Consider the following 26,888-nt stretch of genomic DNA (forward strand, 5'->3'; position numbering starts at 1 on the left):
TAAATTATATATTAAATACACAAATAAAGCTTATAATAACAACACATCTGAGTGAGACAGTCGCTGTAGGGATTTTTATTGACCACCAGATAGCGAAGTAGAGCACTGTGTCAAAAGCTTCTATTAAACCATGCAGTTTGTTGAAAAAGCCTCACAGATTCAGAAGGACGGAAGTTCTCCAGGAACAGAGTTGGTCACACCTGCCCTAGGTGCTGTTTCTATCCTCAAACCGTGCATTGAATGTGTTCAGCTCAAGACAGTGGCGTAGACAGGGGAGGGGCCATGGGGGCACTGGCCCCTCTTGAAAACTGATTGGCCCCCCAGTGTGCCCCCACCCTTCTACTTGTCTGTCACTCAAAAATTCAAATCATAATCTTTCAGCTTGTAGTAGAATAATTTATGATTCCGCGTCGCGATGCTTCTCAACGAGGACCAAGAATAGCAAACTGTTTTCCAACGGAAAATAAGTTGATCTATTTTATACAGTTTATTTTCTTTCGATTAGCGAGTTGTTGCAGTGCTAGAGTTTGGTAACGTTACCGTCTTTCAGTGTTAGGACGACCAGGCTCGATGTATTCTCTGAGAGCAGACCAACATAATGCTAATAATTACATTTAACGTTACTATGCTCCTGAGGCTGAATGTAACAGGGTTTTCCTGCGTTATGATTTTTTTCCCAGCCGATAAGCAAGTGATATTGCAAGCGAGGTGCCGGAACAAATCGTATGATGTTTATCTAGGCTAACGCTCAACACTTTAAAAGCTAACGTTACGTTAACTTTCAGAGGTGGAGGTCTTGAGTTACGTTACTACACTCTAAATAAAGAAAATTAAGTTACATGACATTGACTTCGAGTCTTGAGAACGAATATTCTAAAGTCTCGAACCGCATGCCTTGATAATGACTTGTTTTTTGGGGGTTTAAACATTTTACCTGTTTTTAGTTTATAATTTTCCAGCTGGGCTGGTTGTGATAAAAGGTAAAGTTTTTGTCATCCGCCAATAAAACCATAGCATTTAAACAAATAGTAATTTCCTCCTTTTTACCTCTGTTATCTCAGGCAGTGTAACAGGACGAAAAGGCAGGGAGATATTCAGTATTTTTCTGCAAAGAAAAAGCCATGCCAGCCAGTGAGGGAGAGTCCGCGTGATGGTTTAACGTTACACACAGTGAGTTCAGAGCCTGCCTGCTCAACAGGAGACCTCTTGGTTCAGGAAGATTTGAGCATAAATCAGAACAGCCCTGTACACCCAGGTTAGTAGACAAGCTAGAAAGTGGACAGTGACTAGTGATGGGTCGTTCGTGAACGATTCGAACGAATCTTAAATGTGACTCGGGAAGAACGGGTCGTCTTGGAAAGTGATTCGTTCAGTCGCGCATGCGCATTGCGCAACACGCTCCGACGTTTAACAAATGCAATCAGAGCCGGAAAGAGAATTGATTTGTTCACCTCCCGAGTCTTCGGGTTCGAGTCGTTCGGTCTTTTGTAATGTGACGTGACATCTTTGGACAGAGAAATTAGCTAATTTACAACCTTCCTAACAAACGGGTGAATAGCCTAGTCCTAGTGTTTGTCTATTGATAGAAAAAGACAGTGAAATGACAAATTAATCAAGATAAGAGGTGAGGTGAGCTACTCATAGACTAAATACCCATGTATACAAGTAATTCATCTTTTCTGTTTATTGTAGCATTATAGTTTTGTATTTGTTGTTATGTGATATTAAATAACGTTTGAATAAGTAGTAGATTTGTTAAGCAAAGTGACATGTAACATTTTAATTATACTTTGCTTAAATGAACGAAAGGAACGATATGACTCGAAAAAAGATTCGTTCATTTTGATGAACGGGACTCAAAGGTCCGAGTCAATAAAATGATCCGAACTTCCCATCACTAACAGTGACATGACTTTGGTAGGCTGTATTCAGGGCTACGCATTTATTTATATAACAGAAGTCCCTATATTGATATATTGGTACTTTAGTATATTGGTAATTTCAGTATCATACAGAAAAAAATGCACTCCTGATTATTATTGTATGAATGCATACAGTTATGTAGTTAAAATCCTTGTATTTTACTAATATGCCTTTGTGTTATAGCTGTCTCTAGGGATGAAACAGATGAGAGTGAAAGTGATGTGAAAGAGATGGATACTTGTCACCCACCTTCAGAAGTGTAATCTGAGCTTCCACTTACTTCTGATACTGCTCTTACTGGACCTGATGGTATGTCTTTTTTATTTTACATGTAAAATAGCCAATACATAATTGCATTAAGGAACTGTTGCTAACTGTGTGTCTCATGTGCCTTTGAAACAGAAAGTTTGGGGGTAGAATTGTTGCATATTACCAAATAAATAGATTAAGATTCAAAAACAAATGTAAAGAGATTCACAAAAGTATATCAAATTCACAAATAAATAGATTAAGATCCACAAATAAATGTAAAGAGTTTCCCAAAAAAATATAAACTCACAAATAAATAAAATGAGATTTGCAAATAACATTTTTTTTTACAAATGTTTTATTATTTTACAAACACAACTCTGCCTGGCATTTATTTGTGAATTGCTTTCTGTGCATTTGTAAATCGCTTAATCTATTTATTTGTGAATTTGATATACTTTTGTGAATCTCTTTACATTTGTTTGTGAATCTTAATTTATTTATTTGGTAATATGCAACAATTTTACCCCCATAGAAAGTGCCTCTGATAATTGATTCCCATTTCCTAATGCTTCTTCCCAGACATTGGATTATTTTATTTATTACAGTTTTTCTTTCACTTTTGTAAAGTGATAAGTTAATATAAATTGTATTTTATTGTTTTGATTTAGAGCAGTGAATAACTGCTATCAAAAGATAATAGGGTATCACTGTTTATTGCTGATTTTAAAGCTTACTGAACTTGAAATGATTTGGATATCTACAGTTCTACATAAATACACAACATAAGAATGGCCCCTCTATATTAATTGTGGCCCCTCATGTGCCCCCCAGTTGAAAAAATCCTAGAATCGCCCCTGGCTCAAGAATGACCCATGTCACAGGGTTTTCATAATTATGTTTCCCCATGTGGTCTGTGATTAAGTGTAAACCGTTCTTCATGCATTCAACATCCAAGGATTTTTTCTGATGATATTATCAGTGGACATATTGATATAATCTGTGACAGAGTTAGTGTGTTCATTAATGTCTGTGTCTGCTGCATCATGGGTAATCTGTGGATCTGTGGTTTTGAAGAAGTGTGGAGATGACCTCACTCATGTTCTGCATTTGTTTGCATGCAGACAGAAGAAGAATGGAGAAGTGATCATCTCTGCTTGGTTGAATGAAGTTGGAGAAAACCTTTTTCAAGTTAACCCTGTTAAAGTCTCTGACAACAAAAGTCATAACTGATCCCTGTGTCCAATTATTTTAAGACAACAGAAGTATTTTACAAATATTACTAAAGTACAGAATTGTAGGCCGTTATTGTGTCATGACTCAGTCGATGAGAAAAGAGGAAATGAGAAACACAGGAAGAGTTACAAATGTTCTCATGAAGAACTATAAGTAGATGATGAGAAGAGACTCAGTAAGAGAAACACAACATGACTGAGAAGAGTGATATATGTCTGCTGGGACTGATCCTTCTCTCTTCACTATTCACAGGTAAACTATACAACACATTTATTTCATCAGATTTCATTTCATTACTCTCACTGACATTCTGACAAACATGTTCAGTTTCATCTCATGTCACATATATCATAGAGTTCATGTGTCTTATTCTCACATTCAAAAGTCTGATGTCAAGAGCGATGATAGAGGAACTAGATCACATGATTTACTGTCAAATCTTCTGATTTATATGATGTAAAAATAATCAAAATCTATCTGTCATTAAAGCAATAAGCCACAAGAAGCAGTGGGTTACAGTGTATTTTATAACAGCTAAGGGCGTTGTGGCACGACACAAAGTTGAGTAAAATACACTGTAAGCCACTGCTTCACGGGGTTCTTCCATATGCTTAGCAAGGATTCATAAAATAAAGTAAATAAAATGATATAAAGGTTATGTTGTGCAGTCAGCTGTTATAAATTGAGGTATTTTATAACGGCTTAGATCTCCGCTCAGCCAATCAGAATCAAGGACCAGAACTGACTGTTTTATAATAAGAGATAAATATTAAACTGTTTGAATATATTGTGATGTATTAATATGAATGATGTCATCTGCTGTTTCAGGTGTGAGTGAAGCAGAAGTGACTCATGTGTTCATCAGTTCTGGTGAAAGTGTGTCTCTGTCCTGTAATGATGCTCTTCATCAATGCTCCTCAACTACATGGATCTACAGTAATTATACAAGATCATCTGAAGTAGAAGTGTTTACTGGAGGAATAAATAAGAATAACACAGAGAGATCTGAGAGACTGAGTCTGACATCTGACTGCTCTCTCAACATCTATAAAACAACACAACATGATGGTGGAGTTTACACATGCAGACAATATGTGAATGGACATCATCATGAACCTGATTCACGTGTTAATCTACATGTTCTTCATGGTCAGTGTTTCTCTTCATTTATATGAACACATGTTTAACTTCAGATCACAGTTCTCTTTATCTCTTGTGTTTTCACTGAAACTCATGAGTACTGAGAGTGTGTTGTGTGATTTGTGTTTCAGTGTCTTCATCATCATCATCACAGACTGAGATAAGAGCAAACACATCTCTCACTTTCTCCTGTCAGCTGTTTACATATGACTGTGATTATGAGTTCAGTTATTATGGATACCAGCTGTTGTGGATGAATCAGACTGATGTTGATCTACAGACAGACTCCAGATATCAGATTAGATCAGATAAACTCTGTCTCATCTCTCTGACTACAACACTCGTGAATGAAGACGACAACACAGAGTTGAGATGTGTGCTCAAACACAAGAATGACATCAAGACCTCAGTCACATATACTGTCAGATTTACAGGTAAGACATCACTCTGACAGGAGTGTCCTGAACTCAAAGTGACTTCAGTCATTAAACTCTGTACTGATGATGAAGAAATGACATAAACATGAAATATGATTGTGATGTTCTACAGTATGATGTCTCTGAACATTCATCATCTTCTACAGATTCAAACAAGATTCTAGTGACCACCACAAACCCTGAGAGATTCTCAACTCTTAACACACCAGAAACTACACAACAACAAGGTACATTATCGGCGTTTGTGTGTGTGTGTGTGTGTGTGTTTTGTGTGTGTGTGTGCACATTATGACTCATCTAAACTAAACTATGTTTTTTACAGCATCAACTACAACATCAATAATAATAAGAGGTATGAAGTGTTGATTGTGATCCATGTGTCCTGTTACATAAGTACATGAGTGAAACTCTCACTGAACTCATCTTGTGTTTGTTTCTCATGTGTTTGAGAGTTTGATGGATTTAATGGTGTTCTTGTGTCTTCTAGTGATTCTAGTGATTGTTGAGGTGTCAGTGTTTGCTGCTCCTACTGTCATTCTTCTTCAGATCATCTGTGCAGGAAGAGCGCGTGAGTTTTCATCATCATCATCATCATCATCATTCACAGTCACCTGAAACAATCCAGAAAACAAACAGCAGAACTTCATCACTTTTATTGACTTTTATCTTCTCAGAAAACAGAAGAAGGACTCAGAACACTCATCCAGAAGACACAGTGATGTCAGCAGTTTTGGAATAAAATCTCAAGGGCACCTCAGTCGTAAGCCACCGGCCCTAAGAATTGAACCTGCAACCTTCTGGTCAGAAGTTCGACTCTCTAACCATTAAACCACGACTGTCTGTAATATCTTCTTTTCTCTATTAATGTGATAGTTCATCCACAGATGAAACATCTTTCATCATTTACTCACCTTCAGTAACCTGTATTTTTTCCTTTGTACACAAAAGAAGATATTTTGAAGAATGTGGGGAAGTAAACAGTTCTGGGTCACCATTGACTATAGTAATCTTTTGTTTGGTTACACACATTCTTCAAAATTCTGTCTTTGTGTTCAGCAGAACAAAGTATTTTACACAGATTTGAAACATCTTGAGGGCGAGTAAATGATGACAGAATGTTCATTTTTTTCGTGAACTATTACTTTAAATATGTCAACAGAGTCTGACGGTTTGTGTAACTGCATGTGTGTTATTGCATTTGTGTAGCGTAGTTAAATTGTGTGTTGATTTATATCTGTTAATTCTGGCTTAAACATGTTTTGATTTTGCATAATAGCTGAATAAAATGTCTGATAATGATCTCTGTCACAGACTCAGATGCTCTGTTAGCCACGCCCCCAGCACCAGACCTCACCGCACACTTCAACATACTATTATGACACACAAACTGTTCCTCATTCACTCATTGTCAGGACTCAATAGCTGTGTCCCAATTCATAGTAAACAGTGCACAGTAAACACGGCTCTGTAAACTCTTTTGGGGGATTTATTAACTTTGTGGGGACTTCCAGAAAGCCTAAAAACTTATATTAAAGACAAATAATGTGGAAAGAATATTTAACACAGAAGATAAATAAATACACAAATACTTTAAGAGAACAGATGTATATAAACAACAGAATTACACTTTACTGCAGCGGCTTTTGTCAATGTTGTGTTTCCAAAGTACATCTCAACGCACGCTTCATTGATTTAACCTCGAGTAGATGCAGACACATGTTGAATGAGCACCTTACAGCAATAACAACAGCTTTAAACAACGCTTCAAGTGCAGAAATACATAAGAAACTTCATTTACACGCAGCTCATCGGAAGAGAAAAAGTCAGAGACTCAGAAGTGTCTGTCTGCTCCCGCTCAGTGTTTGAGCTGCCCATCAGATCCACCAATGATAAATAAACAACAATAATACATACAACTATTTATAATTGCACATAGGATGAGATGTATACAATATTTATAAATCATGGAGGCATATTAAACATCTGAAATTGTATTGTAGTTTTGCATTTTCTGTTGTTTCACATCACGTATCACTAGTTGTATGAGAACCACAGTTTGAGGAGACGTGTGAAACCTTGAAGCAAATAAAACTGTAATCTACAGTGATCAGACACACACAGACATCAAGAATATGTGTCTGAATCTCAACAGTGGTGAAAATCAACAGACTAATTCAGATTAACAGATCAACTACAACACAGGCTGGTATTCATGGATGAGTTTTCTACCATGATGTTACCCAGCATGCATTGCATTATGAAGTTTTCTTTTGTTGATTGTCACCATTGTTGAGATTCATACACTGATTCTACATGTCTGTGTGATTATAAACAGTGGTTTGAGATGCTGTACAAATAAAGTAAATGCAGGACCAGAATTGCTGATATTGATATCAATACTTTTAGAAGAATTCACTTGAATTTACATTTACTTTACTTTCCATTTACTTTCCGTAGATGTTAAAACACGGGACATAATTTAAACCAAATAAATATATTTATTTATTCATTTATTCTTGTAATAGAATTTGCAATCATGAACTTTGCACCAAATTATTACTGGAAAATAGTAACAATAACAGATTAACAGAACAGAAAACCGACATTTCATAATGGGCAATCGTTGGTCTGATGAATGTTTGGAGACTTATCATTTTGACTGAGGTCAGTCAGAGTTTCATAACTATACACAGTCTGGCTGTATGTGTTTATTAGTCTTTGAGCACTGACTGTGTACTTCTGACTGTGTACATCAGGGGTCTTCAACTTCTTTTCTTTGAGGACCAGATTCCAAAAGAATAAATAGGATGCGGGCCAGTTCCCATATCATAATTTCTTTTATTTTGTATTTCTGTTATTTATTGCATTTGTTCCTTTTATACTGTTTTTGTTGCTTTTACTTACAGATCATATATTAAAGTATGCACACAAATATTGCATCCAGTATATAACTATTCATGATATTTAATCAAAGAGATAGTGTCTTTATAATTGTATTTTATATTGACTAATACACTGAATGAAATTGCTGTTTATTTACTCACCCCAGTCCCCCGATACTTCCAAGATATGTGTGGTATTGTTTTTCTCTAGAAGATATTTATGAAGATATTGAATTAATGAAAGTTAATGAAAGTAAAAAATGCTCATAAATTCAGCAGAAAAGTTATCTCCGCCCCTTGATGTTAAACTGGCGTCTAATAAAACGAATCAATCGATCTGTGCAAGAAACTTTAACACTATTATCAAATCCTCAGGTGAATGACAATCACATTCATGTGCCCCACACATTTATAAGTGCAGATCTTTTGAAGTGTAAGTTCTGGAGGAAGATGAACATCTGTTTTCATTAACAAAGCTTTTTAAATCATACATAATGAATGCAGTAATAACAACAACATTGTTTTTTCCTTATCTGAGACAACAGTTCACGTGGTGTAGTTCTCTTCCTGCAGTTAATTTTCAAAGTTTCTTCGATCAAATCGCTTTATAAGATGGAAATCGAGCCACCGAAATTACTTTCGTATTGATTATAGCAGTGTTTTGGATTTAAAGTCGTGGCGTCTCAGGACGTGCATTTCTGAAAGCACAACATTCTTAAAGTCTATGCAGTTATTAGAAATGTTAAGGTGGGTTTGGTAAAGATGATTGGCGGGCCTGTTGACCAGCCCTGGTGTACGGTACGAGAAGGAAGCATCTTTTCCTTGATCAGTTATTCTTTTATTAACTTCACTCAATAGAGAAACTCTTTAACAAAATAAAGGAACAAAATAAAGGTTTAATACTGCCTTCAAAATGACCAATGTGATCAAATACAGACAGACAGGTTAAAATAACAGATAAACATCTCAACAAATCTACAGTTTATGTAACAAATATAGCCATAATGAATTTATGCTATAAATATTATAGTATAAAAATAGTGCATATATTTATAATATTTATGTATTTAATTAAATAATTAATTCATAGCGTTTATAGTTTTATAAACATATAACCTATAAATAATTTAATTTGATGATTTTTATCCCACACTTTATACATTGAAGCAGATTTAAGTCTTCTGTGAAGAAAACTCAGATTTATAAAGTTCTTTTACAGTCAAAAACTTTAAGCTTGTCGGCCGTTTCCATGGTGACTGGTGAGATCTGTGATCCATTGACAGTGTCTTCATGTTGTTTCTGTGAGCGTGTTAACTCTGAGTATCTTTAGGGAGATTAAACAAACTCTTCTCAGGTGTTTTTAACAGACAGACCCGAGTAAACAAGTTTGGGTTTATCAACCAAGAGTTCAGAGTTTAGCTGACGGTAAGTTAACCTGCTTTCTGGAATACACACCAGCACTGGGAATCATAGATCCACAAATTATTCAACAAAATCACATTTTCTTGTTTAAAAGTGTGAAAAACAATTCAATTGATTTTTTCTCATGTTTCATGTCATTCTACATATGTAAACCGGAGCAGACAGTTTGTGTCTATTACTGATGTTTGGATGTCTTGTCTTGATGCTCAGAGTCACTGCAGACAAGTTTGTGTCTATTACTGATGTTTTGATGTCTTGTCTTGATGCTCAGAGTCACTGCAGACAGGTTTGTGTCTATTACTGATGTTTGGATGTCTTGTCTTGATGCTCAGAGTCACTGCAGACAGGTTTGTGTCTATTACTGATGTTTAGATGTCTTGTCTTGATGCTCAGAGTCACTGCAGACACTACACAGATCTGACCACCGTTCACACTCAAACTGAGAATGACCTGCTGCTGACCATGATGTGAGGATTTTCAAGAGCATGGATTGGTCTGTTCAGAGACTCATGGAAGTGTTCAGATGGAACAAACGTCCTCATGTCCTCCATTAACTGTCTGTCTAGTATACGTGACATAACTGGTCAGAAGTGAGCGTGTGGTGCTGTAGGTCCTGATGCTCTGATAGATGATCAACATGCTCAACAGCCCTTCATTCATCTGCAAACAGAGTGAGTGAAATCTATAAATCTCAAATGATCGTGATATTGGGCACAGCCTGAACAGTTTCAGATCTCCTCCTTTCAATAATGTGTAATTTATGTCATTGATATATGAGATAGCACCTGTCAACTTCCAAATCCTTTACGAGTGGCAAGAATGACGTATACTTCCAAAAACCAGCAGCACTTTGACAAGCAAAAGTGTGTTCGTCTGCTCAGACCCTGACGTGACGCCTGTAGCACTTTTCCACATCAGAGACCGTTATTATAAATATAAATGTTGACGTGTATTTTTGCGTACACACATTTTATAAATAAGACCACTGGTGATATAAATCTGACACCATAAGTGAGCACCTTGAAGTTAAAAAGTCTTCAAATTGATGTTGAACAAAACTTATTTACAAATAGTTTTACTTTTTCATTTTAAGATTTTTTGGCAATCCATGAGCCTCAATGTATATTTGATAAAATCACTTTGAAATTACATCATTCATTTTGAGTGTGTTGTGTTAATAATGTGAAAATACTGTGTGATACTAGAGCGTGAGTTTAATGTTGATGTCCAAAAGTGTTCTTATCCCAAATACTATTGCAAGTATTGAAAGAGAAATGACTTGATCACAGAAAAAGACTCAAGATCCCAACTCAAGCAAACACTGATCACAATTATTTTATTAAATATCAAAAATGTCATTAACATTGACAGAACAACTTTTAACATTAATTCAATGTTTTTTTCTGCTCTCTGGGTAACCTTTAATTTTTAGATCTAGCTTTATACACCGTATTGTCTTCAGCGGATACATTCTGTGTTACTGTTTTAATAGTCAAAAGGACATCAGTGTGTTGAGGTCAAGTAGACGTCAAATGTTTGACATCAGTCTGATATACAGTCAAGGTGCCGCTGGGAAGCATTAACTGTATAAAATCCAACATAGTAATCATTTATTTATTTATTTACTATTAAAGAGTAAATATGCCTCATATGCCTCAAATATGCCCCACAGGCTTGTGTTGTTCAGATAAAGCTGAAACTGAAGGATCATGGGATAGAGAAGATCACAACAGTGACATGGAGACTGCAGCCTGATGAAAATGTTTTCACACCAAAACTTGATTGTGAAGAAAAGAACTGAAGTTTCATTTTGAATATTTAACTTCACGTAGCACATCGGTGATCTGGGATAAATCGTGACTTATAATTCATACTGTAAATTTCACTGATACTTTAAACTTTTATTCTAAAATCTGGGAAATTAACAGTTATATAACAGTTAAATGATGATGTTGTGATTATGTGCTGTTGTGGGTTGTGAAGTGTGAATTCAGCATCTACTGCTACATGAATGAATCATAAACTGTGTTAATAATTAATTAAAACTTTAACTTTCTTTTAGAAATCTTATAATGAACATTTACTGATGTGTGTATTATAGTTTTATTTATTCTGCTTGATTTTTATTTTATTTTAGTGACATGATTTCATTCTGTTGAGTCAATTTTCATAGACCTGTGAACTAAAGCTTTTGAAATCATTTGTATTCTTTCTCTGATCATTTGTTGTTAATGAACAATCGTTTTATTGATGTGTAAAATAAGATGCTGTCGCCATCTAGTGATTAAAATGTTTTCCTCTCAATGTTAATATTGGCGTAAACATTTATTGAATTAATGACATTGGCAATACTCAACTAAAGGAAACATTGCTCACTATAATTGTGACTTTAAATTAAACTTTTTAATCATATAGTTAAATTATTTAGGTTATTTGTTTACTATAAAGCCTTTAAATTAATTATTTAATTAAATATATAAATATTTTAAATATATGGACAATTTTTATACTTTAATATTTCAAATATACACTTATTATGTCTATCTTTGTTACATTAACTGTAGATGTGTTGAGATGTTTGTCTGTTATTTTAACGTGTCTGTCTGTATTTGATCACATTGGTCATTTTTAAGGCAGTATTAAACCTCTTTTTTGTTCCTTCTCTGTATGTTCCTTAAATAATATACTTTTTATTTTTTAAACTGATTTTGCCTTGTATCAGCTTTATTAGCAACAGTTGCTGGTGTAGTCATATTAATGGAAACTACTACATTGGTCATACTTTGGAAAGAAATTGTGTTATGCTTTACAGTACACTACACAATGTATGATAATTCATTTGCAGCAGAGGATGAAGTTCTGCTGGGACAGAGGTCTAAAATGTTAGGCCCATATATAAATACATAATAATGTCTTAACATTTCTTATGGGGTTCTTCATTTAAGATAAAAAGTCAAACTAAGAAATCTGTTTCCATGACACTACACCAATTTGATCACGTACACTGTTAACAATACATATGAAAATTCATCAGGCGTGTTAGGATTCATTAACATGTGGACAATGACATCAAATAATAAACAAACAGACAACAAACAAACATTCCAAAGCCAACCAAAAATACATCAAATAAATCAAATCTGCACTTGAGTTTGTTTGTCAAAGGAAATTTAAGTTTTGTTTAATTATGTGTGTTTGTGTTTTATTTGCGAGTGGTTTTGTTCAGGGAGGATTAAAGCTCTCTGCAGGCGTCTTCAGGTTCAGTTTTTCCTCCTCTGATGACGGCATAAGTCACATCACCAGCAGACTGAACCTGAATGAACATTACAGAAACCATCACACATGTTTAAACACACAGATTTATTAAAGCAAGATTATACAAATACATATTTATGAGACTGTATATCATGAAGATATTGCAGCGCATTAAATCATGTATGTAGTTTGAGAGTTTAGAATGGAGGGCGGATGTAAATGTTTGTAGTTTCTACTCACAATGTTGTTCTTCAGTTGTTTTTTACTGACAACGGTCACCTCAGAATAAACCACATCATCTTTCTGCTCCTAAACATCAACACAGATATAAAGGCTGAAAAACTCTCCACTCACTGTTTGTTAGACAGACTATAGTGAGATTCAACAGATGTAGTTGTGAAGTTTGAAATCACTGTGTTTTATTACTCCAGAGAACAAAGTCTTCAAAGATTGATTTTAAAGTCATGTTTAGAGGACTGTTAAGATCGTATAAACAAATTAAAATGATGTTGATATAAACCAAAGAACAATTAACACAGTGACTGTAAATATTCACAAATCTCATGAATCTTTGAGTTTATTGCAGATGAAGGAAACTGTTTACTAACATGTGTGATAGGAGTAGAAGGAACGATGTTGATGGTCTCATATGTTCCATTATTGTCATTCTTAGATGCGACCTAAAGGAAAGGAAATGTACAACATCACAATGTATCAGATTATTTTTATCCAACATGACTTATGATGATATCTCACAGATCAAGCCGTTACTTTACTCACCACAGAGGCTCCAGACAATCTCCGATCTAAAAAAAATAAACATTTCTCGTTGCATTTTAATCATTAAATAGGTCAGCAAAACAGAATGTTTTTCAGGCATACATGGCCAGTCAGTCAACACAGTTAACAGGTGAGGTAACGCGATGATCATAGTGATGTCACACCATTCTCATACTGTGACATGCTGCAATGCATTATGGGTAACATCATAGTTCAAAACTCATTCATGACTCCCAGCATACATTGCAGCATGAGGGTCTCAGTTTATTCTTACCATTGTTGAGGTTCATACACTGAGTCTTGATGTGTATGGGTCTTAATTATCACTTGTTGTGATGTTCATGTTTATATTATTATGCAAGACTCCTTTGCCATTACTCAATATAACAAATGTGACCCTGGATCACAAAACCAGTCTTAAGTAGCCTGGTAACTTTTTTAGTAAAAGCCAAAAATATATTGTATGGGTGAAAATGATCAATTTCTCTTTTATGCCGAAAATCATTAGGATATTAAGTTAAGATCGTATTCCATGAAGATATTTTGTAAATTTCCTACCCTAAATACTTAAAAACGTTACTTGTGTGAGTGGATGGCCTGCTACAGCACCCCTGATGGACAACTTTAAAGGCTTTTTTCTCAATGTTTAGATTTTTTAGCAGCCTCAGATTCCAGAGTTATAAACGTCTGTTTTTCCGCCACATATTTTCCTATCCTTAAAAACACATACATCAAAAGAAACCTTATTTATCCAGCTTTCAGATGATGTAAAAATGTCAATTTCGAAAAATTGACCCATAGGACTGGTTTTGTTGTCCAGGGTCACAAATGTGCTCTTTACAATAAACTACGGAGATGTAGAAGGGACGTGCACACACAATATTTTTGTGTACTCATGAGTTACTTTGAATGTGCCTGTTATGCATAAAAAGTCCTTTAGATGGCACCAGATTAAATGAAATGTAGATACTGTGCAAGAGTTGGGAGGGGATATTTGATATTTGAATTATAACACGCATAATTCTATTAATATATGTATTAATGCATGAAGACAGTATGTTTTAAAAGGTAAATTCTTTAATACTATTACTGCATAGGCTATAATGTATGGGAATATTCCAGGACTTAATAGGACTGTGGTCTCGCTGAGACTAAAATAGCTGCCCGGAGGCGTTAGAAACATGGCCACCAAGCACCAATACTTCCCTAAATGGACTTTGGTCATTCACAGCTGTAGAGCTGCTGAGATTAGAGATAAACAGCATCTGATTTAAAGGTATACTTCAGCCAAAAATGAAAATTATGTCATCATTTACTTGAAAGAATGATTATAACCAAACAGTAATTGGACCCTATTGACTACTATAGTGTGAAAAAAAGACTTTATATTTTAAACAAAAGAGAAGATATTTTGAAAATGTAGGATAGCAAACAGTTCTGGGGCACTTTTGACTTCCTACGATGTTTTTTTGTGATTTTTTTTAACAACAAGAGAGTGAGTAATTCATGACAGAGTTTTCATTTTTAGGTGAACTTTCCCTCTAGGGAGAGCTTAAACCAGTAACAAACAGGAGCAGAAGATTTTTTTTCTGATTATTAAAATGTTATAAACTGTATTTCGATGGCCTCTTGAAATTAGCATATTCTAAATAACCTTAAATTTGTGCTGTAAATGGGATTTATAACTCACCTTTTCTTTTCCTATAAATCACACAAAGAACAGCAACAGTAAGTAGAAGAAGTAATGAAACGATCACACCAATAGTCACTGTATGAGAGCTGGTCACTGAGAAGGACAAATCAGAAAATGACAAATGCACATCACTAAAAGTGAACAATGACTTGAGTTTGTGATCAGCCCCTGAAAAAAAAACAGCTCAGTCATAACCTGTAAACAAAATGTTGTTAGTTAACTTTAATTAAAAGAATATTGATTTGGTGAAAAGTCTCCATTATACTGATCAGTGTTTTCTTTAGTTGGGCTCTTGACTCTTGGCTTACTATTTTGTGTGTGTGTTTATAAAGTACATTTGTTATGATGATGCTAATGAGAATCTAATCAAATGGTGTAGATTGTTATGCCTACACAAAACAGTAGGTGAGAAATACCCGGGTGAGGGACAATTACTCGTGAGATTAAGACGTGTTGTGCTAACGTTGCGTCCGAACAGCTCTCCTGTTTCTGTCAAGTGGTTGATATCCTTAGGACAACATTTAAATCAACCAATCAGATTTCAGAAATTTTACAGTTTATTTTAAGATATATCTTCCAATCAGGATGAGACCATGGTTTTTCACGTATCATTTCCCTCTGATTTTAGGGGTAAATTATGGTTAGGGTTTGGTGTGGGTCTAGGTTGTCCTTAGGTCAACAAAATATGTTGCCCTGAGGACATCATCCACTTGGCAAAATCAGGTCGAGAGGGTCAAAATACGCCTGCTTACCTACTGTGTAGCAGGAGAAATCAGTACTTGAACAGATTACACTATAAACAAATTGTTGACTCAACTAATCATTCTTTACTTACTAATTCCACAGAAATGTTATGCTGACTCAATTGCTTTCCATCAAAGAGTTACTTGAATTGATATTTTCTAGTTGACCCAAACTTGTGTAGTCCCTTGGACCAGTCAGACATGCAATAACTTGTTAAATTTCTTAAATATAACAACAACACCCCTCACCCAACCAGCAAACTAGTCACCAGGGTGTCTACCCCCAATCCTAGGTAGGACCAGATCTCTGGTGACCATAGCAACCCACACAAAATCATCAACATAATGTATTATATATATATAACAGTATTTTACGAGCGAATGGAATGTAGGGAGCAGAACTCGCTTTACTCACTTTGGGGAGAGACATACAATCCTAAACAAATCTCTATAGAAATGTTCATATATTCATTGATAAAATTTCCATTTATTTGTTAGTTCTTGTTGTTATGTCTGTTTTAAACATAAATCCAAAGTATCCATGAATGTGTGTATTACAACTAGAATTATTAGATTTGTAGTAACTCATTTAACCAAGATGATATTTAGATCATGTTTGGTGTATCTGAGCTACATTTGTTATTTCCTGATGTTTGTTGTGTTTTGGTAACTCTTTTCATATTAGTTTTATAAAACTCTTCGAAGTTTGTGCCAGGCTGCGGCCTTGTCTTTCCAGATACAGATGCTCTGCATAAAAATGGTTCTCACTCCCAACCAATATCGATTGGAGCCTTAACAAACTCCATCAGGACACTTTCTTTCTTTTGATGGGCAATACATGCAAGTATCATACTTAGTCTTATTAATTAATCCTTTTAACAAAAGTGCTTTACAAGAAGAAACTGATGTTTTGTTCAAGCTATTGATCTTCTGAATATCATACACTGCCATAAATCCATGCTCTGTTCATCTCTCTGCTTCAACTTTACCTTCGTCCAATGCTAAACTGTATGTGTGTGTACGTTAGATTAATATGTGTCTAGTCTAGGTAATAAAGCCCTGTTTTATTTCACATGTAACGTTGTTTGTAGTTCATACTCATAATCCAGAGTCCCTAAACATGCCGATTCTTGCTACCTGCTCATAATGCTAATTGATTTCCCCATATCATGAATTTTGATCCAGATAAGTATAATTGATCATAATCAAGTGATTTCACCCCTATAATACATAAAACACCGAGAAAGATATATGTAAGAATGTTAGCAATTTTCAATTCTGTGACATCACTGACTGCCATAGTAGGAAAAATGTAATGGTTGTAAAATGAGCCCCAGAACTGTTTGTGTTCCTAAATTCGTCAAACGATCTCTTTCGGTGTTCAACAGAACATTTTTCCTACTATGGTAGTGGATGATGTCACAGAACTGAAAAGTGATTACATTCTTACAAATATCTTGCTCTGCGTTTAACAGAACAAATACATTTATAGAGCTTTGAAACAACCTGATGGTGAGTAGATGATGAAAGAATTTTGTTTGGGGGGTGAACCTTTTAATGCATGTTAAGTGTTAAAATACTTAGTAGTATTTTGTAGTTCAAATACATATTTTAAATACATTAATTTTAAATACTACTCATCCCTGTCAATAACTGTGAAATTACAGCACAGTAATGCTTTTGATTTTACTGTGAAAATCCTGCAAGTAGTAGCCAATACTATCCTGTAGTATCAATGTGTCATATTTTACATTATGTGGAGATGTTATTTGGTGGACCTTCACAGAACATTCAGGACGTTCTCTGACCACAGGCAGCAGGCTAACAGGTACAAACAATAGAATCAATGTTAAAAATAGATTCTTTTTTTTAATTATAGTTAATAATATTAATGTTAAATTTCAACAAACCACAATGACTGTGTTTACTTCAGTTGTACTCTTGACTCTGGACTTTCATTGTGTCAATTCAATTTCCTCGTTCAAAACATGTGATGTGTTTCTATAAGAATACGTGTGTGTTTTTAAAGGATAAAATAAAAAAAGATTACGTTGACAAAATTGGCTTTTTATGATATGATATGTGCAACAGTAAAGTGAAGATTCTTTAAGTAATACTGAGATTCATGCGGTCATGCATTATGAAAATGTCCTTTTATAAAAAGTGGAAAACACTGTTACAAAATAATTACTGTCACACTTAGACATCAACAGTCATCACACAAAACTCAACAATGGTGACGATCAATAAAAGAAAGCTTTAAATTAGTTTGACGTTGGTCACCATTGTTGATGTTTGTATGATGAGTTTCTAAATCTGTCTAATGTCTAAATGTGTCTGTAAAAATTGTTTGTTTATTGTATCATTCTTTTTTAAAGGTAATTGTCATTATTTATAAAATCATAAACTTCAAGATTAGCTAAAGAAGTCTCTTAATACAGACCATGATAAAGCAAACAGATCTTTCTCTGCCAAAAGGAAAAGTAAATAACATAACTAGTTGTCATTTTGGGAGGAAACATTTTGGTTTGGTCCTCTGAAGGTCCTGCAAATGTTATGAAAATGTCATTTAGTAAACGTCGCCTATACGTTCTGTGAAGGTCCACAAATAAGGTCCCCAGAACCTTTAAACAACTCCACATCGTGACCATATCAGATTGTTCTGGGAATGTATTCAGCACCAGCAGGGACAAAGCATTTCTAGTGGGAATATACCTTGTTGTTGTGTAGTTTCTGGTGTTTTAAGAGTTGAGAATCTCTCAGGGTTTGTGGTGGTCACTAGAATCTTGTTTGAATCTGTAGAAGATGATGAATGTTCAGAGACATCATACTGTAGAACATCACAATCATATTTCATGTTTATGTCATTTCTTCATCATCAGTACAGAGTTTAATGACTGAAGTCACTTTGAGTTCAGGACACTCCTGTCAGAGTGATGTCTTACCTGTAAATCTGACAGTATATGTGACTGAGGTCTTGATGTCATTCTTGTGTTTGAGCACACATCTCAACTCTGTGTTGTCGTCTTCATTCACGAGTGTTGTAGTCAGAGAGATGAGACAGAGTTTATCTGATCTAATCTGATATCTGGAGTCTGTCTGTAGATCAACATCAGTCTGATTCATCCACACCAGCTGAAATCCATAATAACTGAACATATAATCACAGTAATATGTAAACAGCTGACAGGAGAGAGTGACAGATGTGTTTGCTCTTATCTCAGTCTGTGATGATTGATGATTAATGATGAACACCTGGGGCCCGTTTCAATAAGGAAGTTCAACCAACACCGAGTTAAAATCTGAACTCTGAGTTGATTTACTCAGAGAATCGCTACTCTGAGTTTTCAGTTTCAGAACAGCTGATTTGAGTTAGTTCAATCAACCCTGAGTAAGTTCACTCTAGGTTACGCGCGTTCAGCATGGCGATGAAAAGCCATTATCAATTGAGTGAAGATAGCACGATTCACCATGGCAACGGCACGTGACAAAAAGCGCTCTGTTCATTTCTCGCCAATCGAATTGAAGGTACTGTTACAAGCGTACGGTGAATATTAAGAAAAAAAGAGCAACACAGCCGCAGCAGCAAAAGAAAGAGAGTTGGTGTGGGAGAAAAGTGCTTCACTTGTTAATGCGCCAGTTTATATGTCAATCACTTTTATATTTATTTTGTTGAAACTGTGAAAATGCGAATTATATTTAACTCTCTCGCTCTCATGTAGGTGCTATCCTTTTGCAATAAAAAGATCTTGGCAGCAGCTGAATATGAAATATACGACGGCGTCGTAAAAAAAAAAAACATTTCGAGAATAAAGTCGAAATGTTACGAGAATAAAGTCGTAATATTTTGAGAAAAATAACAGAATTTCTAGAAACAATGGATGTGGAGGATTTGGTTAAATCCTACTTTAGATTATGATTTAGCAATAAGGAAATTCTTTGTATTTTGGCGCATCATCACGGAGTTATAATTAGTAAAAGGACACTGCAGCCGTTATGTAGGAAACTGAATTTATTCAGAAGAAAAAATCTGACATGAACTACGAATTAACTCACTGATTCAGATGACGTGCTCAAACATAACTTCAACTCTTAAACTACAACCTTCACGAAAATAAAATACGTATTACGACGAGTTTATTCTCGTAACATTTCGACTTTAATCTCGTAACATTTCGACTTTAATCTCGTAATCTTGAATTTATTTTATTTTTAACGTGCCACTAAAACGCCGTCGTAGAAATACAATAACATCATTTATTCAGGAAACTTTAAAGAAATAAAATGGTCTTGCTAGTAAGATGCCTGATTGGGAAATGTTAAATATACTTCTTAAACTGGCCTTAAAAGTTAAGATAAAACGTCCAAACGGGGCCTCACAATTCTCTCCCGACATAAATATAATTCTCTGCGAATTAATGCAGCTTCCTCTTCTATGGGTTCCTAAATAAACGGACATGCCATTTTAAGTTCTGTGTGACTAAATTGAGCGCGATTAGGAACACGAATCAATAAACAAATGACGTATGTAATTTCAACACCGCTCGCTTTCACTTCGAAAAGGGGGAGGAGATTGTAACAAACCCTAGGTTTGCGGAATAAAACCTGCTCCCGACCAGGTTAGGTTCACGGAGTAGGTTACTCTGGTTACTCACTCGGAGTATAAAATACCTCGATTTCTGAAATGGGCTTGACTTACTCCGTGGTCGCGGGTTTGACATACCTCGCGTTCTGAAACAAAAAAACCCTGAGTATTCCGTTTTCTGGGGTTGACTTACTCTGAGTTTGCACTTACCCTGCTTTCTGAAACGGGCCCCTGGAGTCTGTCTGTAGATCAACATCAGTCTGATTCATCCACACCAGCTGAAATCCATCATCACTGAACACATGATCACAGTCAAATGAAAACAGCTGACAGGAGAAAGTGACAGATGTGTTTGCTCTTATCTCAGTCTGTGATGATGATGATGATGAAGACACTGAAACACAAATCACACAACACACTCTCAGTACTCATGAGTTTCAGTGAAAACACAAGAGATAAAGAGAACTGTGATCTGAAGTTAAACATGTGTTCATATAAATGAAGAGAAACACTGACCATGAAGAACATGTAGATTAACACATGAATCAGGTCCATGATGACTTCCATTCACATATTGTCTGCATGTGTAAACTCCACCATCATGTTGTGTTGTTTTATAGATGTTGAGAGAGCAGTCAGATGTCAGACTCAGTCTCTCAGATCTCTCTGTGTTATTCTTATTTATTCCTCCAGCAAACACTTCTACTGTAGATGATGTTGTATAATTACTGTAGTTCCATGTAGTTGAGGAGCATTGATGAAGAGCATCATTACAGGACAGAGACACACTTTCACCAGAACTGATGAACACATCAGTCACTTCTGCTTCACTCACACCTGAAACAGCAGATGACATCATTCATATTAATACATCACAATGCACAGGACGGACATTAGTGGGGCGCTGAAGAAAGCAAAAGATGGGGTTAGGGGTGTTTCTGTTTCGGTGATTTGAACCCTTTAATGACAGATAGTGTTCTGGCATCGCCAGTCTTAGATTTTAGTTGTGTAGCCGGAGACTTTTATTTTGAAACCATTTGATACGGAGCGGACATTCAGGAAGTAGATACGCTAGATGAAGCAGCACGGAAATTCTGGTGTCGGTTTCTCCTTATTAGCCCTTTGAAAGCATTCCTTGTAAGTAAGAAGTAAAATATATGAATGTGGTGTTATTTAGTGTAAAGTGTGATATGGATAATGTTAATTGACAGCTAAGTTGTTATTGATTTCCTATGCAACTGTTACCTTGAAGTTCATACTTATACTTATAATACTTACCTTGTATGCTAACTCCTCTACATACATAATTAATGACTCTATAGTCTAGTTACGTGTTGAATTGGGTTTGTAATGCATTTGTGGTACTCAAGTACTTTGCACATACTGGTGTTTATGTATTTCAGTTTCACACCAAAGCATGATAAAGTTCTCAATTGCAAACTTGGTGTACGAGACTCTTTGTGTGGAGGTGTTTAACTCGCTGGATAGCAGGTTAAGGCATTCTGTGAGGCCAGTACAGATAGACTTTTATTATTTTTACATCACATAAATCAGAAGATTTGACAGAACAGAAGGTGATCTAGTTCTTCTCTTATTGGGTGCATTTATATTTGGCATTAACATGTGATCTCTGTGATCAGAACCAGCAGATCGGATCTTCAGACAATCAGGACACATGTCAACATCAAGTGTTCTACATCTGGATATCTGAATGGATCTCTATAGTTTCCACCCAGCTAGCAGAAGTTTGTTATAAGAACGTTCCTTAGATGTTTTTCATGTTTTTGAAAACGTTTTAATAACATTAAAAATGTCTAGTTTTTGTTATGTTTTAAGAATGTTCCCAGCTAACAAAAGTCACCATCATGGTGATCAGTGTTTCCTTGAGTTGGTCTCTTGTCCCTTTACCCTCATGTGTGAGATGTATTGGGAAGATATAACTGTACATGTAATGTACTGTTGTCATAGCAATCCAATCAGAATCTGATCTAAAGATCGTAAATGGGCATTAAAATCGCTGTTATTTGGTGGTTAGATTAATGGATCTAATCTGAATGATTGATATGCTGTTGATTATAGAAGAAAATGTTAGATTGTGTTTTGTTTGCAATTTGTTGTCTACAAGTGTCTGCCGGATGTGTAAACAAATATAAACTTATTCTACATAATGACTTTGACAAACACAGACATCAAGAGTCAGGGTATGAATCTCAACAATGGTGACAACCAACCAAACAAAACTTCATGGTGCAATGCATGCTGGGTAAATTCTTAGTACAAAACTTGTTCATGAAACCCAGCATGCATTTCACTAGATCTTTTATCAGAATTGGTTTGTTGATTGTCACCATTGATGAGATTCATATCCTGATTCTTTAAGTCTGTCTTTGTCTAGACGTTGCTGTGGTTTTTAAAACCCTTTTTACACAAATCTAATAGACTTTGAAACACAGTTACTTCCCTAAGAGTAAAATATACTTTCAGGATCAAGAGTACCATTTACAATTGATGTCTATACTGTAGAACGAACTGCAGGAAGTAAATGCTATATTTGATAAGCTTTCCCATTGATTTCCTATAACTACAGTACATGACCTACACAGAGTTAAAAATCATCAAATGCTCTCATGTACGAGAGATGAAGGGACAAGAGACCAACTCAAAGAAACACTGATCATCATGATGGTGACTTTTGTTAGCTGGGAACATTCTTAAAACATAACAAAAACTAGACATTTTGAATGTTTTTAAAACGTTTTCAAAAACATGGAAAACCCCTAAGGAACGTTCTTATAACAAACGTCTGCTAGCTGGGCAGCCCATTATTTTAATAAGTCTGCAATAGAGCAGCACGATTAATCGTTAAAAGATCTCGATTCGAACAGACGATCTCATTAATGAAAGTCAACGATTCTCGTGTGTCTATAAATTTACACTTCGGACTAAAATCATATCGCTTCAATATTTGTTGTTGCTGCCGCAGGAGTTAAAATTATTATTAAAAGGTATCGACGTCACAAACAGTCTTTTTAAAACACACACTTTCATTATTTCTGTGTCAAATGATCACACTAGTGACGTCACTGCGATTAAAGCAGAGTCTCCAACTCACACGTATAAAACGCGTTTACAAACTCCTAATCTCTAATCTCACACCAACTAACAGACCAACATATGAAGTAAATATAGCCTAACAAAACTGTTCTTATGAGTGTCTGTCAGGATTGTGATACATTGTTCTGATTATGCTTCACATCTTAACTGGACATGTTTGAAACGAAACTAACGATTGTAGTTTGTAGCGCGGACAAATCCGAGTGAGCGTTTATATCCGTCAATATGGTAAAACATGTCATCAGAGAGTGTGCCGCTTATCACTGTATTTATGCTAATAGAGGAGCTGCGCTATCAGAGCTTTCGTCAAGTTGCCCATCATTTCATGTTTTCAGGTTATTTTAAACAGTTTACAGGTGAGAAGAATGCGTTTTTATGTTTATCAGTAGTGTCTTTCTGTAAAGACACTACTATCAGGCAAGATATCAGGCAAATGTATAAAATAAAAAAAAGTGTCACCTTATGAGTTTGTTTTACTGAGAAATATTTCATATACAAGTTACTTCAATGCATTTATACGTTTTAGAAAGTTAAACTTTTGCATTTAAATAAAAAAAATGAAAAAACACTTGAGTTTACTTACTTACTTTAATATTGATGCACCTAAATAAACATTTTTTTTTGTCAGAACCTCTTTTTGTAAATGATGTTTTACTTTTAGTCATCATTCAGAATCGTAAAAGAATCGCAATCTCTATTTGAAACAAAAGAATCGGGATCCTCAATTTATCCAGAATCGTCCAGCTCTAGTCTGCAATTTAAAAAGAGCCCCGGTGAGGTGATATTTCACACAACACGTATAACAGGAAGCATGTTATAGATTTGATACACTGGAAAGTATCCGCCGCAGTCATGTTGAAATCAAGGCAGTGGTGGGAAGTAAACCACCATTAAGACGATTAATGATCTTATATGTGAAAGTATAAGTAGAGAAAGTTTTTGTTCTTGAGCTGTGGTGGGTTTCAATCACACACACATGCACACACGCACACGCACACGCACACACACACGCGCACACACACACGCACACACAGAGCGACTAACAGTGATTTAAACTCATAATTTGTTTATTCATGTCACAAAGACATAAAATAAACACATAAGTAGGCCGCAGTTACTATGATCATGCACTTTCTGGTGTGAAATGTTTATTTATTCATGCAGTTAATGAATCAATTGAGTTGACTTTCCAAGTGGTGATTGATCATGAACAGCAGCTGTCATCACTAAAGATCAGAGTCCACTGAAGAAATGAACAAGAACAGGAAATAAAGACTGTAGCCACACAGATTCATGTCATATAAATACACAATCACATATGCTAATATAATACATATTTACATGTAACTAAATGAAACTTTTGACTTCTTTAAATATCATTAGTGGAGCTTTAGTTGTATTTAGTTTTTCTGATGTTGTTTTATTGAACAAGTCATTTAAATTCTCCATTATGGTGATCAGTGTTTTATTTGGTTGGGTACTTGTACTAAAGTCCAACTTAACAGTTTTCCCTACTTGTGAAAAGAACTGTTCTAAACTTACATCATGTTAAAGCAAGCAGGTGCACAGTCTTGTCTTTCTATTGAGTAGAAGCATTGGTCTCAACTAAGGTTTAGTGTAAGAGTCAAATGAAAAAAAAAAAGTTATTTGTTATAATGAAATGCAGCTAGAGTGATAAAATGCAACTTTAAAGATTTGTTCAGAGGATCGTAAAACATTTCTCACAAATGCTAAGACTTCAACAGTCATCCTACAAAACTCAACAGTGGTGGTGAAAATTATCAAATGCACATTGATCCTTTTCTATTACCCAGCATGCACTGCAGCATTAACATTTTATTGATTGTAACCGTTATTGATATTTGTATGCCGAGTTTTGATGTCAGTGTGGAACATTTTAAAACATCTTATTTATAATTGTTGACAAAGGCAGTATCTGTTTATCTTACACACCACTGTTGACAAACATCAGCATCTCTAGCTTGACTAAAACATTTCATTACACTTTTATCATTTTCTGATGACATCAAGCAAATCTTCAAGCAACAAATAATTTAAACCACATGTAGTGTATCTGTTTAACTCATTATCAACAGCAAAAGAAACAGGTACCTCAAGTACCCCACTAAAGAGAATCATCATCACACTAATGATGACGTCACATCTAAAACATTTCAAACTGCAGCTACACCTCTAACTCTACATGAACATCTTTTACACTCAAACTTCTTTTAATAAGTGATTATAGAAACACTGTTTAAAGTTGTTTAAAGCATCTTGATATTTTGTGATATTAAGAGACCACATTAGTTGCACACATAGATCTGTTGTGTTTGCTTTACATCAGCTGTGTATCTAAACACTTCATGAACAGCAGGTGTCATCACTAAAGATCAATCATCACTGTAAAGTCAACTCAATTGATTCATTAACCTCATGAATAAATTAACATTTCACACCAGAAAGACTATGTTTCAGTGTAAATTTGTACACCCGTAGGTAAAGACTCATATTTACACCAGCGGGTGTACGTTTGACACCACAACTTTCCTGTGTTACTTGTGTTGGTTCGGCTGAAAGTGACAGCGCGTCGTTTCTTTGGTCTGCACCCTAAAGAGTGTGTTTACTGACATCAGCTATAAAGAACACTATACAATCTTGTTTCTGTATGTAAATGATATATACGGTGTATTCAGAGCTCCGTTTCAAGCTGCGCGGCTGTCGCTTCTGTCTTGTGGGGACGGTACGAGACACCACAACAGCCCTCAGGACAGCAGGAAAATTAAAGAGTATTTACACCGTAGACTTTACAGTTAATACACACACACAAGTAGACTATGTTGGAAACACGCTGGTATAGTGTTGCTAATCGTGTCTGTGAAATAAAAATAAACATTTGACACGTTTAAAAACACCACTGGCGCTGTGTGCTTGGCAGTAAATTCCATACATGGCAGACAAAAATAGCCTATGAGAGGTATAAAGCTGAAGTGGTCAAGTAAAAGATCTCGTGTGATTTGACATCAGACTTTTAAATGTGAGAATAACCCTTACGGAAAGAAAATATATTTCCTAATATATGAATGTAAAATATATAATAATGGTATATTTGAAAATATAGATAATAATAAATTGTGTAAATATATTAAGATATATTAAATAATACATAAGGAATTGCCACTTTTCATATATTGAAAAATATATTGACCATAATATATTTAGTTATATGTTCCAATATATGTAATTTTATAACCAGTAAAATACTTTATAATATAATGATGTACACGTGATAAGATATGGGACTGAATGTGTATTATAAAATGCCATAAAATGTATTTTGTTGAGAATTACAACATACATGTTTCATATTTTAAACCATAGCCACTTCACAATAGCCTAAGAACTCCTGTTCAAACTGAAGCACTTATT

General features: G+C 35.1%; 2 protein-coding genes across 4 annotated transcripts; one reads left to right on the top strand and one right to left on the bottom strand.

Annotated features, from left to right (window-relative positions):
• Positions 1-220: 220 nt before the first annotated feature.
• Positions 221-6,319, top strand: LOC130420311 (uncharacterized). Of its 3 annotated transcripts, none has more exons than XM_056747499.1 (10): positions 221-980; positions 1,062-1,255; positions 2,107-2,232; positions 3,297-3,660; positions 4,237-4,557; positions 4,680-4,982; positions 5,132-5,212; positions 5,308-5,337; positions 5,473-5,553; positions 5,660-6,319. In XM_056747499.1, exons 4-10 carry the CDS (start codon positions 3,600-3,602, stop codon positions 5,722-5,724), a joined length of 942 nt encoding a protein of 313 aa, XP_056603477.1. In that variant the 5' UTR covers positions 221-980; positions 1,062-1,255; positions 2,107-2,232; positions 3,297-3,599; the 3' UTR covers positions 5,725-6,319. The 3 variants fall into 3 exon arrangements, with proteins under 3 accessions (XP_056603477.1, XP_056603478.1, XP_056603479.1); XM_056747500.1 differs by having other exon boundaries at positions 221-530; XM_056747501.1 differs by lacking the exons at positions 221-980; positions 1,062-1,255 and adding an exon at positions 1,269-1,624.
• Positions 6,320-12,172: 5,853 nt separating this feature from the next.
• On the bottom strand, positions 12,173-19,011 carry LOC130421105 (uncharacterized). Its single transcript, XM_056748812.1, has 7 exons — positions 18,706-19,011; positions 18,476-18,556; positions 15,015-15,110; positions 13,325-13,350; positions 13,153-13,224; positions 12,785-12,853; positions 12,173-12,602 (listed from the first exon to the last, which is right to left on the bottom strand). The coding sequence occupies exons 1-7, from the start codon at positions 18,917-18,919 to the stop codon at positions 12,522-12,524; spliced, it is 639 nt and encodes a 212-aa protein (XP_056604790.1). The 5' UTR covers positions 18,920-19,011; the 3' UTR covers positions 12,173-12,521.
• Positions 19,012-26,888: the final 7,877 nt, after the last annotated feature.

This window comes from Triplophysa dalaica, chromosome 5, assembly GCF_015846415.1.
Source record: "Triplophysa dalaica isolate WHDGS20190420 chromosome 5, ASM1584641v1, whole genome shotgun sequence".
In the NCBI taxonomy this organism is placed as follows: domain Eukaryota; kingdom Metazoa; phylum Chordata; class Actinopteri; order Cypriniformes; family Nemacheilidae; genus Triplophysa; species Triplophysa dalaica.